Genomic DNA, 19,867 nt, shown 5'->3' with positions numbered 1-19,867 from the left:
TTATTCGAATATTTATATCCATAGTTGCTCGCCTGATATTCAGCATACATTTACTATACACGTGCTGTTAACCGAATAATGATATTACCGGTGTCTCTTTTCTTATTAATAATTTATTACTTGCAGGACTCGGTGTTGACGCGACGGCGAAATTTTCCTCGAATTTTTATAAATTTTAAGGCAAGACGCGTCTTTTGTGATTTACGAGTATGTTCGTCTCATAATTGTTTCATAATTCTCGTATCGATAAAGTGTAACGAATTATCATAATTTAAGCAACACGATACAGTTTCTGTTATTCTTTAAATTATTTACAAATAATTAGTCGACGTTCAACGCACAGATGACTAGAATAGAACATGTTTTTTTAATTTGACATTAATTTATGATTGTGCATTACGATAAAGAAACTGCTTTCTTGCCTTAAAACTACTAGAATCGTTTGCAATTCACTTTCTATCGAACTTCCTTTGTGCTGTGGACATCCTGCAAATAATCTCATTGTATATTACTGTCTCTGAGTTTCGTATCATAATGCAATAATTTTGCGTGGTAATTTTTAACGTACGTCTAGACAGATGGCACAATCGTTTCTTCGTTATACATATAGGAATATCTTAGTACAAATATATACAAATGACAATAGATTTCTATAAACATTAAAAACTCGTTTTGGGCAATTATTTAAAAAAAAAAAGCGAAACTCGACATTGTGCTACCAAAACTCATTAATTAACTTAGAATTTGAATTTTAACTTCGCGAAAGACACGAACGTACCAACGAAATTTCACTCGTTTTGCAAAACTTGTCGCTCTTTGGTTTTTTAAAATAGTTACTATAAATTTTTGACGGTACCAAAACAGAAAACATCAACGATACAATAGGTTCGTATTTAAAATATCATTTACACTTTTAACTAGGCCTTTCCGTTCACAATTAATGCGTTTTAACAGCACAATCTTTCATGCCTCGTTATCTGTTTCTCTGTCGAACAGGAATTACTTCCAAACTGGGGGTGTCTTCTATTATAACAATTACATAGAATTTCGATCGAAGCTGAACGTGGCGATTAGTTTTTGAAACACAGAGGTTTTCGTATCGACGGAAATTATTTTCAGGCTCGAAGTAAGACAAAATTATTCGATTGTTTCTCGAATATCCACGCGACGACACGAAACAATAAAAACGGACCGTAAAAAAACAAAATTTCCCTTCGCACATGGTGAAACTCTCCTTATACACTTCCATTTCTTTCGTAGGAATCTACCTAGTAAATGTTTTTTCCCCTTTCATCACGTTAATGCTGTTTTTACACTTCTTAATGCCTGTACTGTTGCTCGAGTTCCCTCCTGAGCCTCTTCGCGGCAGTCTCGCTGTTCCCATCAGTCTCTGCGTCGCTGCATCCGTCCTCTCCTTCGGCAACAACGCCCTCTACTTCCTCCTGCCTCCTTTTCGCCGTTGCCATTTCCGCCGCGTGCTTTTTCCGCCATTTTGTTCTTCTGTTTTGGAACCACACCTGGAAACAAAGATCCCAAACAACTTTAAAGACCATCGCTCCTTTTGGTCTTTGTAATTATTAAATTTACTTAAAATCTATCTGTTCCTCCACATATTTAGCTACACGGATTGGAAACCTAGCCTCAGCGTCACATTTAACACAGTACCAGACCTAATCTCAATGCCATTGTCGATTCGTTTAAGTAGAGTAGATGCTATATTTACTGACTGGACACATTTTCTACCTAACTAGGTCTCCTGTTACTCAGAGTTCGAGTATATTTACTGTTAATAAATGCTTGTGTGCATGTTAGATCCGACGAAATTTAGAAGCGATTTATACATGAATAGAGAAGACTCGCAGCTGCCTACCTCTTGGAGATGAGAGAGCGGCGCCACTGGACAAAGGATGCCTGGACAGAGGATTCGGACTCGATGGTGTCAATGAAACGTCTCCTTCATCACCTTGCTACAAGATTCTAATGGAAGTGTGCGGGGTTAAATTCAGAATAGTCAGACACAGGACATTAAAATTGTTAGAGGATCAATCAGGAGGATTGTCTATGAGATGTCTCCTTCTGCACTTTGTTAAAGGGGGTACGAGGCTGGAGTGGGACTTCCTGGCTTTAGTCAGGTCGAAAACCTCGATTAAGCTGATATTCTCCTATACCTGGGATGTTACTTTGATGGGTTGCCTGGTGCGGAGAATTTCGGCGAAGTTGGCGGGCTCACTCTGGTCAAATCCACTCACCTCACCTCCACGTTGGGGCCCCTGGGACTCTGTACAGCAGGGTACAGAGTGCGAAAGAGTGAGTGGTAGTAATGGGAGGAAGGTGTAAGCCTTGGTTCCCTTAATGTCGTTACGCGAAGTTGCGCTCACTGCACCTTATTGTAAGATTCTAGTGGAAGTGTTGTGTATAGAGCCAGACATAGGAAGTGAAAACTGTTTGAGTCTTCAGTGAAACAGTGTCTGGGCAAAGAACTTGGACTTGATGCTCAACGAAACACGTCTTTCAGTACTTTGCTGTAAGATTCTAGTGAAAGTGTCGTGGGGTTAAGTGAAAAATAGCCAAGAAAGAAGAAATTAAAGTTGTAGGGGGCTGATCAGGTAAGTTGACTGCAATGTAAGATTTCAGTGAAGCGTGATGGTTTTCGTATCTCTGGCGAGTGTCTAGCACGACGTCTCAAATCCTCTTTAGGTATAATCTAGGTAGCATGCCACACTCGACAGTCTAACACAGTAGAGTACGATGCTCTCTGTGTCTGCCGCGAGTGTCTGACCCGACGTTCTAAACCCCTTTTAGTTACTACCTAGGCAGTGCCAGTAAAATAGGGTCCGCAATATCTGTAATCTAGGCAACACGTCAAACTCGGCAGAATGGCGTGCGTACCACTGTGCATCTAACAGAGTATGATGCTCCTTGTATCTCCGAGTGTTCAGCCTGACGTTTTAAAGCCCTTGTTGCTAAAACGCAGGTAATATGTCGTCACTTAACAGGGTGCTTCCGAGAGTGGAACGTAACACAGTGGACTATGATGCTCTCTGTGTCTGTAACAAGTGTATGACTTAAGCCGTCATCTCGTCTTTCGGCGTCAACATCCTCCCGGGTACGCATGGTCCCGTAATTGGAGCATGCTTATTATTCAGCCTAATCAAAATGAAGGTACAGAGGCGGCGAGAGCAAGGGCCCCGGGGTTAACGAACACACCTTGACGGAAAAGGAAGGCGACTGTTAAGGTGGTCCTGTACATCTATAAAGCTCGAAATACGCAGCAGGAGTCTGTGTCCCCACAACAATGTATTTAATTAACGTAACGGGCGTCAGGGGAGCGCGGGACTCGAGCGTAGCGATTGCACCCACAAACCACCCTCTATCCATGCCGGCGCCGCGTGACCCCACTAAACTCCACCCCGTGCCACCCCTCTTTTCTCGCCAATCCGCAGGCTTGTTCAATGGCCGCCAAGTCGAGAGCTTAAATTAAAGATATAAGCGTCCCGGTGCGAGGCGGTAAACGAATTAAAAAGTAAACGGCCCACCGTAAAAGTTAATAGCTGTTCGGATGAAAATTAAAACACTCGAAGGAATTAAGATAACGGAGAGAAAGGAAGCCAGACAATCTGGAGAGATTGACTGTAAGCCCGGCCGACGTAAAACGTCGATTCCTCTTTAAACCCACCCCCACCTCCCCTTCAGCCCCCCCTCCCCTTCGTTCGCTTCTATTTTCGTTAATCCTTCCTCTCGACCTTCCATTCTGGCTGGTTTCTTTCGCCGGGACGCGATAGAGTGACGCTCTGAATCTCATTTGTGTTCCTGATAGAAACTGTGCCCGAGCTCTCTGCCGGGTTCTTCATTTGGACCTTGCAGCCAATCGAACGGTTTTGTAATTCAAATCGTGAATGTATCGGGCCTTTCGAAAAGTTCTATTGATATTCTTTAATCATTTGGAACTGTTCGAAGATATTATCGCGAGGGGTTTGCTTACCCTGCTTTCAGTGCTCTATTTCTTGAGTGTGAAGTTTGCATTTTTGAAAAAGTTATCGGTGCTTTGGCAGAACGGTGGATATTGAAGACAAGATGAGAGACAGTTAATGCAGTTGAGATCTAACCTCAAATATGGAGCAGGACAGAGTCAGAGTGATACGTAATGATGAATAGCAGAAAGGAACAATTGAATTTTGTGCTTGCAAGAGGTCAATAACCAGTGTGCAAACCTTGACCTTTGTTCACGGGGAAGGTCCAGCGAGAAGCTCGCCAGATGGCAGGAGCGGCAGCTTTTCCAGATCGAAAAATTGAATAAAAAAATCAAATGGTTTCTGTTAAATGGAAAAAATTGCCCTCATCGGTTGGGAAAAGGTGTACCCCCGACCATGAATCGGACGAAGTTGGTTCTACTGCTTAAATAAATCAGCGAAACCATAGTTAAAACTGACAGAGATCGTGTTCGGTGAGAAATGGTCGCTCAGTAATTGAAAAAAAGATAAAAATATCCGTGAAAGAGATCTCCGTTCGAAGGGATGCTCTTATCGGAACGTCACGGAAAGAAATATTTCGGGCGATTTCGACTTAATAATGCGTCCGTGTGATTTCGCCGCACGATATGTTGATCGTGGGTCATCGATTGAACGTTTTATCGTCTTTAATAAAAAGGAAGGGACTACAATAAAAACAAGGAAAGGCGGGAACCGAAACGGATAAGGATAAATTTTTATTACCAGCCCGCGAAGACAGTGGCACTTGACTATCTTGGATTGCAAAATTATGCTTCGCTTTGGGCTTGGAAATTCGTCTTTCATTTACGGTAAATCATCGTATGATTCTAAGGGATGTAAAAGACAAACTGAAGAGTCAATGAAAGAAGAAAGAAATTATTTACGTTTTTATTGTTCAAAGTTTGTGGTATTATGAGTGCGAAGTTTAAACAAATTCTGTGTATATTGCTGATCGGAGCAATCAAGCTTCGGTCGCTGAAATAACATTTTCAGACGTTTGTCGAGCGGTGAAATTTATGTTTCTGCGTTTGTTGGTTCGCGATGCGTAATGTTAATAATATGACGGACGCAATGCACAATTGATAATAATATATTCGGTCGTGGCGTGGATTTATCTCTAACTGGAGCAGAATGATCCCATCGCCATTGTAAGAATTGATTTTCGGATAACATTATGGCGGTACACTGTTTAACCAGGAATTACCTCTAATTTAATAGACCGTAATGGGGCCAAAACGTGACGCAAGTAACCGATAATAACCCATTAAAATCTCTGCGCTTTACATGCCCTCAAATTGAACGTTAACATTAGAATAGCCGGTTAAACGATTCGATATTAATCGGTGTCGCGCTGCCTAACCAAAGAAATCCATTTCGTTTCAATGAATATTCATTTTGTACTCTCGAATCTCGAAAGCAATTATAACAATTTTAATTAACAAAATGTACTTCGTCGCTACATGAACAGCTAACAACAAATTTATGATAATAGCTAATGGATGACTAGCAAATCCCGTCGAAAAGGTATCGTTTGGCGCGTAATACGCACAGATTTCGATCAGCATTTTCGGGATTTTTCCCGTCGAGAAATATAGTGGTGAAATGTAAATGCAGAGGAAGATCTTCTGGCGTGTCATTCATCTTGTTTTTGAACGCATTAGTCACGCACGCGTTGTAAACGTAGTCACGAGGGGGGCATGTCCCCAGCGTTACCTCGCAACTGTTCGATTTATTAAATCAGGATTATCTAAGCCCATTACTTTGTCCTGTAAAGCTAGATACAAAACCGCATTTATAACTGCGCAAAGCCCTTACCGCGGGGTGGAGTGTTGATCTCTTTCTCTGTCGCCCCATCTGACACTCGTATGCCGTCTCCCTTCTCTCCTCTGTTTCTCTTTGTCTCTCAGACTCCATCTTGCGCTCTCTTGCTCTCTTCGCGGACGCACGCGATGCCCTCGCTTCAACCCTCCTCCTCTCTCCAGTAACAGATAATACCGCTAGTATCTGATCTCGTTGATATTGGCGGATAATTTACTATGCGAAAGATTACAGGCGTGACTCAGATCTTTACGCGCGATCGGAACGAGAAAATTTGTACGGACACGCGTTACTTCGCGATTACACGCGACGAACGAGCAGGATTTTTAGGACTGGATGGGGTGATCCTGGTAATCGGGACTATGCAAGTCATTGGTAGCTTGAAGAGGGCTATTACAGAGATTGGACAGACTATCTGGGCAGTGGGAGCTTTGGTGAGGCTATCTTGGGTGTTGGTAGTGTGAGAAAAGTTGTTTTGGAGACTTCAAGAGACTGATCTAGGCCTTAATAGGCATTAGAAACTTGGGAGGACCTGTTCTGAGGCATTGGTAGCTTAGAGTGATCTTTTATAAAGATTAATAATTTGGGAGTAGAGTGTTTTAGGTATCAAAAGGTTGGAAGAAACTGTTCTAGCGATTGGGAAGATTGTCGTAGCTCTCATTCAGTAACCCGGTTGATTGACTTTAGTGCACTTCTATCATTGATATTCGCAGCGACTTTCGTTTCCTGACTTTCCTTTCAATTCAGATTTTCCGTCCTGTCACATTTCCCTCGCAGCTTTCACGGTGTTTTTCTCCCCACTCAACTCTTACTTTTTCCCTGTCTTTCGCCCTGCTTCCTTCAATTATTCCGCTTTGCTGCGTGCCTACTCTCATTATTAATTTTCTCCCTCCCGCTTGTCGATAGAGCCGAATGATATTTAAGTAAAAGAAACTGGATATGCCTTTATCCTCCGTGGCTCCCTTAGAATCAATTATCTCGGCGTGAAATTAAATTAACATTCGATACACAGAGTGTTTCTGAAAAGTAATTGTCCTAACGAAGAAAATGGTAACTCGTTTACTATGGATGTATTTAATGGATATTATCAGGAGCTGTTTAAGTACATCAGAACGTTCAACATCATTCGATTCACTCTTCTATAATTTATCGATCGACCGAATCCACCGTAATAAACCAACTGCAGCAGGTTTTTATCGGGAAAACGAGATCGGTTCGCATATCATTCCGAACTGCTGGATAAATTTATCGAGAGGTGGATCAATGAGGCCTTAATGAGATATATTACCAAATGAGAGTGTTTATATCGAATGCGGTCGACCCCGGCTGGCTAAGCACCAATCATGTCCGCTGCCGATCTATAACGTCCTCGAAATTAACGTCATTATTGAGGTAAAATAACCATTCCACTTTTTGCCTATTAATAACTCTATCGATTCTCTTTTATCCACACTTACATGACGTTAGTACACGTAATATAGACATGGAGTAATTTAACAATATATAAATTAAATTTACCCTATATTAATTTGAACTAACTGAATCGATTCCTCATAAAAAAATAAATCGAAATCGTCGAATACTTTTTCCCCATGCAAAAGTTCCTTTTCGAGATAATTCGTATTAAAATCTGTTGGGGCGCGGCGCACGCGCTTCGCCGTTTTCAAAGTCGTTTCTCTCCAAAACGGGGACCCGTACTAAAAAATCCAATTTCACATTTTCGACGTGATTTTTTACGACGAATCGTTCGACTATAAATATTGTCGATGTTACCGCGTCGGAAGCATTTTAAGATAGCTCGAATCACGGGCAGAAGTAATCAGTTTAAGAGGAACAGTGCCAGTTGGCAGGTCACGAGGATTGGAAAGCCCCAGATTAATACGTTTAATTCAGACAATCGAGGTCTCACTGTATCCCGGTAATGGATTCAGAAGCGTGTCAAGTGAAATTCGCGAACGGGCGGGAAACGCGCGATCGCACAAAAATGGAATTCAACCGGCGACTGTGCAACGGGAGAGCGTAATGTTTAATGATGCGTGGAAAGCCGTGCGCAACACTCGCTCGGATGACTTCCGTGTCATTGGGCCCGCTTATCATTCAAATGGTACCGTTTCATTGACACGTCGATAAATTTTTAAGGTCGGTCGCACATTCGCGTACACCGGGAAACGCGAAAAATTTTTGATCTCGCGGGAAATCCACATCATCGACTTTAGCTGCTGTAAATTTCATTTCTTTGAGTTAAGAAATATTTTTAAGAGACGAGAATATTCGTCCAAACTTAAGGATCTACTCTGGGCCCCGATACCTTTGGGAATTATAGTTTAAACATAGTTGTGGACATTGGTAGATTCTTCCCCAGTACACAGTTCATAAGTGAGGTACAAGTAGTTACAGTCTGTAGCCAGAGCCTAGAAGCGTCTCCTGACCTCTTCCATAAATCAGTAGACAATTTCTGGAATAAAGAAGAAACCGCATCGGCCAAAACTGTCGCGCCGGTTCCCCTAATATCGTAAACAAACTCGTTGCGACGGTTATCCGAAAACGTGCAGTGTCAAGCGCGTAACCGAGTATCGTCATTTGTGTTAATCACTGTCGGTTGTTTCCCTGTCAACAACAAAATATATGCTGATCGTTAATTCGATGCACGCAAACAGTGTATTTATCCATACGTGAAACGTTATGGGACAACGTGTAAGCGAACGTTTCGTACGTTACAGCCCGATATAGTGTTAATCCAAACTTTGGCGTGGCCCGCGAGCATATCCGACATTGCCCATGCCCGAGAGACACGGCTGGACCGCAAAAGGCTGAAATCTGTGATATTTGGGACACCAGAGCCCTGTACACTCGGAGTTCGATGCCTCGGAGCTAATCGGGACACGGTGTCTTCATTCAAAGCATGAACACTAGCACTAATACATATGTTACTTCGAACCGATGAGTCGGGGAGCAATCTCGTTTAATTTTCTCGAAAAGTTGCACGTGTAGCTAAAGTTACTTCCGGCAGCCAAATAACGTCGGATTCAATGAAACCCGGAAGACATCGGGAAGCAAGTAGATTCGAGGGAACGTGAATTTTCGAAAATGTAACGCACGATATCGCCGAGAAAAGTTCCACGGTACTATTATCGATATTCATTCACAGTAGGGAGGGCAAAATCAAGACACACAGGGCGATCTAAAAGTGAATTCCGGAGGGCTTTTTTGCGTTGTAAGAGAGAGTCGTAAAATTTGCCCCGCTCCCCCCCCTCACCCGTTCGCCTGCCGCCCGCGAAATTTGATTCCGAAATAAAAATAGAATATTGGGGATAACGCGAATCGGTGAAGCCATTTGATCTTCGAGTGAAGCCAAATGGTTGGTCGGGAGGGTATCGGGGAAGGGTGAGGAAACATATCGATATGGGGAAGCGGTACGAGAACGGAATACAGAGGAGCGCATTATCGCCAACAGCCAACTACCCTCTGCCATTCTCGCGGATCGCATTACTTATTATTTGAAGAAACATTCTGCTCCAAGCACTTTGTAATATTACGAGAAATTACTTTTCCACGATTGATTTATAAAATTACGATCGCGTACGGGTTAGGGATTATGGCGACGCTCGAGGATCACCTTTTCAAGGTGCATTTCGCTTTCGACGAGAGCGCCGACAGCCCTTTGGCATCTGGATAAAAATGGTAGATTATGGGGGGTGATAAAGTACGCCTGTTTTATTTGCAGTCGACTTGCACGATTAGTTTTATGGCGTGGTCTTATCCCGTGCAATTTGGTAGACTGTAAATCACCGATGTCGTACTGTCAATTGGAAGTCGTTGCGTTTGTGACATTGGGGCAAGTTTTGTATCTCCTAGGCTTCGAAGTGCGATGGTTCTAAAAGGGAACATAGATGGCGCGCAGGTCGAACTGGGTTTAAACCAAGAGAATCTAATGCAAAGCTCCAGTTTACTTGGATCTGGGATTTTAAGTTGGAGTTCTACGTGGCAGGTGGGGGTTTGGTCTCAATTATTAGGTTTCTCCCTACAACTACAGTTTAAAATAATTTCTAAAATTAATTAAGCCCCGTAGAGTCGCTTGAACATACCGAACTTTAAAAAGAGTAGACTACCATCACTTTTTACTCTACTGTTTAAAGTAAACAAATTTTCGAGAATCGCCTGCCCAGCTGTATAAAAGTAGAGACTTTAAGCTTGTAAATTAACCCAAGCCAATCGCCGAACGATGTTTTTTGACGAAGTTACAACAGTTCAAAGATTAATCATAAGTCATCGTGGAGTCTAAAAACTGAAATTAATCGAATAAGGTCGGCTAACGCGGGTGTTCCGATTCGTTTGGACGCCTGCCCGTGCACACGAGGCCCCCAAAGTCAATTAAATAATCCCTGCTCGTCCAAGTAGTTCGAGGCAAATCTTATTGATCACATCTGCGATGCGTGTCCTCTTTTGTTTCCTAAGCGCGGCGCTGATCTCCGCGGGTTGAATGAATTATGGGGAGGGGAATATTAATACGTGTGTACAGTGATACAGATACATTCATCAAATTTGATCAAGGAAACACTCGAGGGTGTTACAGGATTAGTTCGTCCCCTTCATAGAAGCCCGATTTGATCAGTTGGATTTTTAGCCTCGCCGTCCTTACGCGTCCCACCCGCCCACCCACGAGCCTGCTGCGAACGCTTTTTTGCTGGGAGCCTTTTGCCGAGGAAATTGGACAAGCGTTTATGACCGGGGGAAAAGATCGTATCGCGAAATAATCAGTAACTCGCGCCCCGAATTCAATATTTTTCTGACTAAAGGGACTAAAATTTAACCTCAAGTACCGCCCCCGGTCGGAGAGAAATATGGAACGGATATTCGTGGGAAAATAAATCGATTTGGTCGATTTTTAAATCATGTTTTCTCCGAAATGCAGCTCGTAAGGTAATTCAGGACCTCCGTCGGTACAACAGTATTAGATTTCGATGTACAGTTTGTGCTTCTTTGGTTTTTATTTGTCGCATAAAGTCGTTACATAAAAATTACAGCGTGGCACGGCCGAAGTTTGCTTTTAAATCTAACCCCAAATATTTCGGGCAATAATGCGTGACACCCTGTGCACCCCATAGCTCCTCGACTCTTATCAAACCAACCGTCGATTAACAGCTGCCATAAACTTGGGATCAAAAGCACGCCTGGCTCCAAAGTCACAATATCCCCAGCTAAATACTTACTTTTCGAAACGACGTCGCTCCGAGCGTGCTGGGCCGCCAGCTCGCGTTGTTCATGGCTCGCGACGCGGAAGGAAACGACGCCTGGTATCGCCGGCGTGGTTTGGAGAAATATCGGCGTGTCGATCCGCTCAATTACGCGCCACATAAAACGTAATAGGAAAGACAGGTAGCGGTTGGCCCCCTTAAATGTAATATCGTCTTGCGGCGAGATCCTTCAAGAACGAAGGATACTCTAGGGACAAAGAAAAAATCCCTAGGGGTTCCTTTCGCGTTGAGGCCTTTGTTACGTTAGAGTTACAGGACAAGAATACAACGGTCAATGACTGTCGGGTCCATAGACCTTAGGTATCTAGTTAACCCTCTGTCGGCCGCTGTCACGTGTACGTGATCTCACCAGTGTTTTAGAGTATGGTGATTTGGCGGGCATTTGCCCCAAAACCGTTAAAGGGCAAATTAGTATCGAACGAGCATAACGATTGGGACTAAATTCCGGCATACATAACCGGGCAGGCTGTCGCAGAGGCGAAAGCACTCTGGAAACGAGCCCTGGTTGCCTCGGACGTCTCGAGAATTTCCCTGAATCGCGCCGGAACGCCAGCGTCCTGTAGCCAAACGCCTGAAAGAAGGGAACACCGACGGCGCGAGGTCTAGGTGTGAAATAAAGTCTCGGGTTGTTATCGAGAGCTCGTGGAATCGAGCATTATGGAGTCAAGTACATGTGGGCCAATTTCGAGGGTACGAGCTGTGGGAGGTGAATGAAGGGAACGCCGCCTGCTGCCGTGATTTATCACGCCACGCCACGCCATGCCACGCCGCCGCCGTACGTACATACACCACCATGATGATACATGGGTGGAGGAAAAGCGGGTAGGAGGCTTTCGCTCGTACTAATTGACGTCATCGATATTGGTATCCGTCGACGAGCAGATTACTCCGCCGTAAACAACTCCACCCCTCCCCCTGCAAGCCTATCCCCCGCGTTCTACCGAACCCGGGGAGAACCACCGCCGCCGCCACTTTACTACCACCACCACTGCGTAAACACCATCTAAGCCCGTTCCTTCCGTGCGATTCTACCCTCCGCTATTTATCCCCTGCGCCCCTCCTCACCCCACCGCCGTTTACATCCACCACCGACAACCGACCCCTCCCCCAGACCCCGGATCCACCCCTCTTCGGCTCCCCCCGACCTCGTCTCGTCTCTCCATTCCCGAGCACTTCAACTTGTTACCCCATCTCCGCGGCTCCGGGTTCCCGGTCTCCCACCACCCTACCGTGTCTCTCACTTCACTGATACACGCGCTGATACGCCTACGAGACCGGGGGTGTCACGGTCTTTAACTCGCAAATGCTCCGCGTTCACTTTGCCGTATTAGATTCTAATAGGGGGGACGCCGCGCGACTCCCGGGGATCGTTCGTTTGCCAAAAGTCCGGGCGCTCTTTCTCTCTGTCCAACGTTACACCTTCTCTCATCCGTTCGGACCTGTCGCTGCACTTTGCTCACCGTTCACTCGACCGGGCAGCTAACTAAATCATGCCCGGGGTATCGTTGGCAATTCGAACGTCGATCCGCGTAATAGTCTTAATAGCCGCTTCTCCGATCACGAGTCAGCTCGAGTTACCGGCCTCCGCGATGATTGCCGCGCTCGTCCCGACGATATTTCACGAAACACCCCGGGAAATGATTCCGTTCCGCCCGGGGATGTAGATCGCGCCGGGATTGGTACGCCGTGTGTGGTCCATTTGGGATATTGAAAAGGTGTCCTCCTCGGTTTTAGTTGAAACTACGAGACCAGGGACTAGGATGTAGGACGTCGCAGGAAAGCGAAAAGGTCAGGGTACTGGGAGAATCTCGACTCGAAAATATATCAATTGCTTATATCAAATCTGAATTTCAAGGTCGTCTGAAGGTCACTCTATGATAGGTCGTTTTTTCGTTAACAACTCTACAAAGTCAAAACTATATGGCGAATAATAATAATAATTCGAACCGCCAAAGTGTTGGGATATTCGGCAAACAAATAATTCGACAAGAAGCCCCGGACCAAGCTGCAAGCAACCGTGCGATATTATTTCGATTAATCTTCCGCTTAACGATGCATTACTATTGACATTTTACACCGTAGAATATCGCGCCAAGTTGAACGTGTGTTCGGTTTTTAAAAAAAGAACGCGTATCGACTGTGCGGGGGAAGCGGGGATGGGATATACGCATTTCGAAAACGAAAAAGTGATAAATCTGGAAATGTGGAATGACAGAACACATATATCTTCGTTGGGCGGAACTAGCGAATCCCTATATGCCGCACTAATCCTTTTCCGATACTGAAAAAATGATAAATCTCGGATGTAAAACCACGAACGGAGGGTATCGATTTTGTACACAGGACGATCCGTAAGTGCGCCGTAAGAAGTTTGTTTAAACCATTTTTATGGATGATATAAACGAAACGTTTGTACGGATACTCGGATGAACGTTCCCCTATTTTCCAGCAACGCGATGAAATAGAATATTTATCTTTCCGTGGTAAGAATTTCAACTTGTAAAAAGAAACGTAACCCGTACCTTTTCATAAATTGTAACCCAACGATCATGCCCTTATTATTTTTAACAATTTATTTAATCCTTTGATTTTTAAATGAAAATTATTTTTAAGGTTCATCGGGAATAAAGCAAAAATGGAAAATGAAATTTTTGCGTTCGCGTTGCTTCGTGAAATATACTTCATAAATTGATATTTATCTCGAACTAGGGTCCCGGGAATAATATTTTGACAAATGGTACGAAAGTGTGTCGTTCAATATTATTACATCGAATAAAATAATTTTATCGCCCGTATATTTACGGGACGAAAAGTTCCGACGAAACAAATTAAACGAAATAATTTTCGTGTAACATAATGTAAACGTCGACGAGCGGAATTTATGTAATTTCGACGTGTTATTGGAACCCGTTTACGACTGATAAATCCAGTAGCGCTGACGGTGTCATTTTTAGGCCACCGGAGATTTCAACGCGCGATTATTCAAACGCGTTACGCACGTCAGACACGCACCGTGGCGCGTAGGGTTCTTAAAAGAAATATGGCGACGGGTTCCGCGAAGATTTCCCGAATAACGTTGGACAATAAATTTCTGTTATCTGTCGTAGAACCAGCAACGACATCGGGGATAGCAGAAAGCAGGAATGTAATACTCCGCACATGATCGTAACATGGTAGCAAATGAGCAAAGTTCGCGACGGAAGACTTTTTCGGCAGTGTATTAAGACGAGGGAACTATAATGTTCAGATTTTTCTCGCGATACAGTCGGAAAAGTTCGATCGTCTTCCTTTATTCTCGTTGGAGACATTTCTATTCAAACAATTCTAATAATAAAAATATTGGTATAACGTTGAAAGAAGTTTAAACCAGTTATATTTTGCTAAAAAGATATTCAAAATGTCTTTAAAGCTTAGAAAAATCCGAGAAGATTAAATTAACCATTTATTTGATCGAAAAATGTTGATTCAGGCCACTTCTGTAGTCACTGGTACAACTGTGTCTATGGCTAGCCGCCATTGTAAAATTTCCGTCTGGAGGGGTGATTTCACTTAATTCTCCCAAAAAGACAGCTGTATATAATGTTCAAAAATTTCATTCGTACACCGATGCGTCTGGAAAGAAAGCGATGCTTCGGGAGTGTAATTTCTATTCGATTCGACTTCTGGTTAAAAAAGAGTTGTGGAGGGCAGACTCGCGTCACGCTCGAGGCCATCGCTAGCGGGCAGGGTAAATCGCGAGGCCCCGCCGCGGACCGAATCGCGGCGACGAGCGCGTAAAGATAAACAACAAACAAGCGACGAGGAATCGATGCCTCTGAATCAGCGAGTCTCGGGCCGTGGAAGCGTGCGGGTATATATTGTCGTAATATTTCGGGAAACGCGGTGCCGGTCCGGATCCGAGGGGTGGGCAATCTCACCCTCGAAGATGGCATATACGCGGAGGTGAATCGCCTCTTGCCGAGGAAATCCGAGGTAATTGAATGCTAACCCTCCCTCCCTCTTTCGTCCTCCGTGCTTCACCTAGCTGTCTCCTTCTCCCGCCGCGTCCACCCCCGACATCCCGTTCAACCCTCGGCGCGGCGGCGTGGAGGGCGCTGCGCTCATCCCCTTGCTATCACTCACCGACACAGACTTGTAGCTTTCAATAAAAATGTAAATATGGCGGCGTAGAACGAGCCAATGACAGCGCTACATCGACGCCGCCGCCGTGCCAGAGCGAGACGGAGACAGAGGTAGAGAGAGAGAGAGAGAGGACGCGCTGGCTGCGGCAGGGGTTGAGGCTTCGAAATGGGAAGCTGGCTGCGAGGGTCGAAGATGGCGAACCGGGAGGACGGGACACGCGGAGGAGGCTTCGGGAGCGGTGAGTTCGGAGCCGCGGCTCGAGCAGAAGTACTACAGATGTAGCTCCGAGAGGCGGGAGTAAAAGTGGAGGCTGGAGGAGGTGGCAGCCTCTCCGCGGCGGGAGGATATGGGAGATAGGTAATAGGGGTTTTCGAGAGAGTAGGGAGGCCGAAGGGAGACGGAGAGAGATTGAAGGAGGGAGGGCGGGGGATGGACGAGAGCGGAAAAGATGGAGAGCAATAGGTGGATAGACAGGGACGTGGATGAAAAAAGAGGGAGACGCTGGGAGCGGGTGGAAGAATGGTGAAAGAGGACGAAGCAGAGTGCCGGTGTGACGCTCGCCGTCGTCACCTACGGTTTCGCCTCTCTTTGTTCGTTCTATTTCGTTTGGTAACGCTGCAGGGGCAACGGGAGAGAAGGAAAGAGAGAGAGAGAGAGAGAGAGGGGCGCCCGGAATGACGCAGGTGCCGCAAAGCTTGACACGTCTCCGGCTGTTTTGTCACCTTCTTTTATCCTTCGAACTTTTTACAAGCTGCCTCGTTAGAAGCTTGCTCCCGGCGTTGATGGAGTAAGCCGCCCCCGAACAAATGCGTTTTAAAATTACGCCCTTTTCACCGGGGAACCACCCGACGAAGCCTCGGCCCGCGCGAGGACCGGGGCCCACCCTTAGCGAAAGCTGCCACTTCGATGACACGCTTTTTTCGTTGCTCGCGTTTGTCCGGGACTTTTTGGTTTTTCCCTGATGATTGTTGGCCAACGTGGTTGTCCACGACTTTAGAACGAGACGTAGAAGCACGATTATAGAGGATAGAAGGGTTTTAAAGTGCCTCGTTATGGGATTGGACCAGTTAACTCGTGGTAAGGATATGTCTGCATTGAGCAGAATGAGATAACTTGTTTGAATCTGTCTTCGTATTCAGCGAGACGAGTTTACTCATCGTGTGCAAAATATCTGTGAATTTGGCAGGACGAGTTAACTCGTCAATTGAAAATATTTCCGTTTTGGGCAGTGTGATCTAGTTTATCATTTGAAAATGCTTCTGGATTGGGCAAAACGAACTAATCTGTCGTTTGGAAATGTCTGCATTGGGCATGACGAGTTAACTCGTCACTGAGAAGTGTCTCTGTATCCGATCGGTCACGTTAACTTATTATTTGAAAATGTCTGTATGAGACAAGATGGGTCTTATCGTTTAAAAATATCCCACTGTGGCGCATGACGAATTAACTCGTCGCTACAGGGTGTTTCTTAAGTAGAAATGGTCCAGTTAACAATAAGTTATATTACTAATTATATAAGAGTTCTAAACACAAATCATTTAATACCGAATTTGCAAATCTTTGCATGAGATTGTACCACGTGAATTGCCTTGATTTATACGATCAATTATATCTAAATATGAATAATTATATCTAACTATGTCGACGCAAATCTTGACGCTATCGCAAAATTATAATCGAAGTAATACGCGTCTTCCATGGTCGCGGGATAAAATGCTTTTTCGAGGTTATAATCCACGCTCGAATAATTAAGCCGACAAGGAAATATTAAATAATGGCAAAGATTAAAAACAGGCAGTTAAGTTGATTTCACTTTTTATCGCAGTTTCGTCGTTCCATCATTCATGGATTAATATCGGAGCAGCGAACGCTTAACTGTTATGAATTTTTATTAACCCATCTACATCTGTTACTCATAATTAGCCGAGCCGCTTAAATCATCGTGACGTTTTTATTGAAGATTAGCATAAACTTTATTAAACACGGCATCGTCATCTAATTTCGCGCAAACCAGTTATATCGCTACTATTTTGAATAGTTAACGCTTCTCGTAAAATGATCGACCGTGTCGAACAATTCCAATTATTACGCGAATAAACTATTTTTTCATTTTGAATATCTTGCATTGTTTAGTCAATCCAAGTATTAATTCGTTGGCGCACAATTCGTTTCAATCCAGATGTTAAAATACAATGATAAATGTAAAAATTTTAATTTTCGTTGAGAATGTAAATTGTACCACTGATAATCGTAAGATTAATTACAATCGGACCAAAATCTAGCTCTGAATCGAGGTAATTGATCGAAAATTTCATTATTGACTTTTATCGAGGCGAAGGTCCGGCCTTTTAACGAGGTGTCGCAGTAATCGGCCGTTAATTGACGGGAATCCGTTCGAAAGGACATAGAAAGTGAATCTTACCTTGACTTGCGATTCCGACATTCCGAGGGCGTACGCCAATTTAGCGCGCTCCGGTCCCGCAAGGTATTTCGTTTGCTCGAACGTTTTCTCGAGGGCGAAGATTTGCTGGCCGCTGAACGTTGGCCTCGTGTGCTTCTTCTTGCCACCCTCGTGCTCCCCAGCCCCGCCGGTGCCTGTCATCGTTTGCTGACAACCCAGCTGTTGCGACACTGTAACATCGATATTTTCCAGGGATTCTCTCGTCACTTTAATAATATTATTCCGACCGTTATTTCTATTCATCCGTCGCGGCTGGCGAATGAACTGCTTAGAACGAATCGACGGAAAAAAAAATCGAGCTCCTCCGCGTCAGCATCCGGCGTTCGAGGCTCTCGATTTTTTCCACGAGTCTAACCTCTTCGGACCATACAAAATTTGTTTCATTTAATTTCTCTCTCAAAACAATAAACGTCACGTGGCCACAATTGATCTCTGGCGTAAAATTACATAAGGTACACGATCGAAACGGTTGGAGGTTATGTAATATGCACATTTAATCGCAAATATGTTTAGAGGTTATGTTCTGAGCGCGTCCAATCTCCAAAATGGTTTCAGGTTACGTAATGTGCACATCCAATCGCCGAATTGGTAACAGGTTATGTAATGTGAAGAGCCAATTACCAATGTAGTAGCAGGCTATGTAATTATAGACATCAAAGTGGGTATTCTGAACGAGTTATAGGGACTATTATGGGAAAAATAAAGTAGACTTTAATTTTAAAAATGGCTCCAACTGACGGAGACATCGATGCCCCAATTTACTCTATAAAAGTGATCCTCTACAATGTTCTTCGAAACACTTTCGTAATAGCATAGTTTTGCAATGTTAGTTCTGACATTTAACTGCGTTATCATCGTGATCGTCAAACTTATTCAATAATCAGAGGCACAGTTTGCGGAGATAGCCCCTTCACCAAGCAATTAATCTTCATTAATTTTGCGTTCATTCTTCTTGTCCTCGCTAGCGTACTCGTTCCAACGATTTACATACCCTATCGATAATTACGTCATAAATTAACATCTCGTTACACGCCAAAAATGTTGTGTACGGCACACCTATTAAAAACCATGCAATTATCCGACGTTAACCGATCGATTGCTACCTTTTGCGGCGGCGGTACAATGTCGAACGCTCGGCTCTATTGACATTTCGCTTCATTAACTAACTCTTTGTTAACTAGCCCAGTCCCCAAACTCTCGTCATTTTTATTCTTCGCACCCTTTATTTTTACAAGCATATCTACAACCCTGTAAAGTGTAAGCTATTGTACCTCACGTAGGACACTAAATATAAAATCTACGATATCTCAGTTAATGTTGTTTCTATAACGATAATGTATGCAGCAAAACTTATTGCAAATTAGAATTAGAAACTGTTTTGTTTCATGCAAATTTTTGATAGAGTTTATATTAACCGAGATATCGTCTACTCTCGTTTGCATTCGACACACAGGTGGCGCCAGTGTGGTCTTTGTACATGTATCGAGGTTCGCGATTTGGAGGTTCGAAGGAGTCATGCCTCGTCGAGCATTAAAACGATTCGGCGATCGTTCGAAGGCTCCGGGGAGCAACAAGGGGAGATCGCAGTTTAATTTGACGGAATCACGCGTTCAAGGGTTAAACACTTGCGCGATAGACCGCAATCACGGCGTCTCGACGTCGGCCGGCACGTGCCAGCCACGTGAGTTTAGCGTTCCGCAAATAGGCGGACTTTGTTATCGTTATCCTTGCTGGCTGTTGATCCCGTGTTCAACATGCCAGGGGAGAGAAAACCGATCTCCGGGGCCAGATACTATCGCCAAATGGAACGGCACGTGACAGAGGGGTGAAATCGGGGCGGCATTATCGCGGCGCGAAGATGTTCACGAGCGATGTACTGCGAAAAACCGGGCACGATTAGCATGGCGCATCCATTCCGGTCGTAAAGTCAACCGACCGTGCGGAAAATTATAAGAAAATTATCCTATAATCTATCTGCGAGATCGTTACACTTCCACGAAGCACCAGGAAACGAAATTGAAGCGTAAAATGAACACTGAACAGCGTTCGATTACTCTATGAAGATTAATTCTTTGGCTGAAAACAATTGTTTAGGATCGTACAAGTGTCTGAAACGGTTATTGCAGTTTCACATTGCAGAGTGATGGGGTTTACAGTAGTTCCCGGATTAGTGATCGAATTTCACCCCGGATAACTGAACGAGAGTAATTTTTAGCACCGTT

General features: G+C 44.2%; 1 protein-coding gene across 1 annotated transcript in view; it reads right to left on the bottom strand.

Annotated features, from left to right (window-relative positions):
- Positions 1-1,319: 1,319 nt before the first annotated feature.
- Positions 1,320-19,867, bottom strand: part of LOC122396363 (homeobox protein Nkx-6.2-like) — a 31,472-nt gene continuing 12,924 nt past the window's right edge. The window contains exons 3-4 of the mRNA XM_043394689.1: positions 17,607-17,815; positions 1,320-1,517 (exon numbers count right to left, since the gene is read on the bottom strand). Coding sequence (XP_043250624.1) covers positions 1,320-1,517; positions 17,607-17,815 — 407 coding nt within the window. The remainder of the gene's footprint in view (positions 1,518-17,606; positions 17,816-19,867) is intronic.

The sequence above is a fragment of the Colletes gigas genome, unplaced genomic scaffold (assembly GCF_013123115.1).
Source record: "Colletes gigas isolate AHSC1104 unplaced genomic scaffold, ASM1312311v1 Colletes_gigas_Sc00007, whole genome shotgun sequence".
NCBI lineage: Eukaryota > Metazoa > Arthropoda > Insecta > Hymenoptera > Colletidae > Colletes > Colletes gigas.
This window is presented reverse-complemented; position numbering and strand designations above follow the sequence as displayed.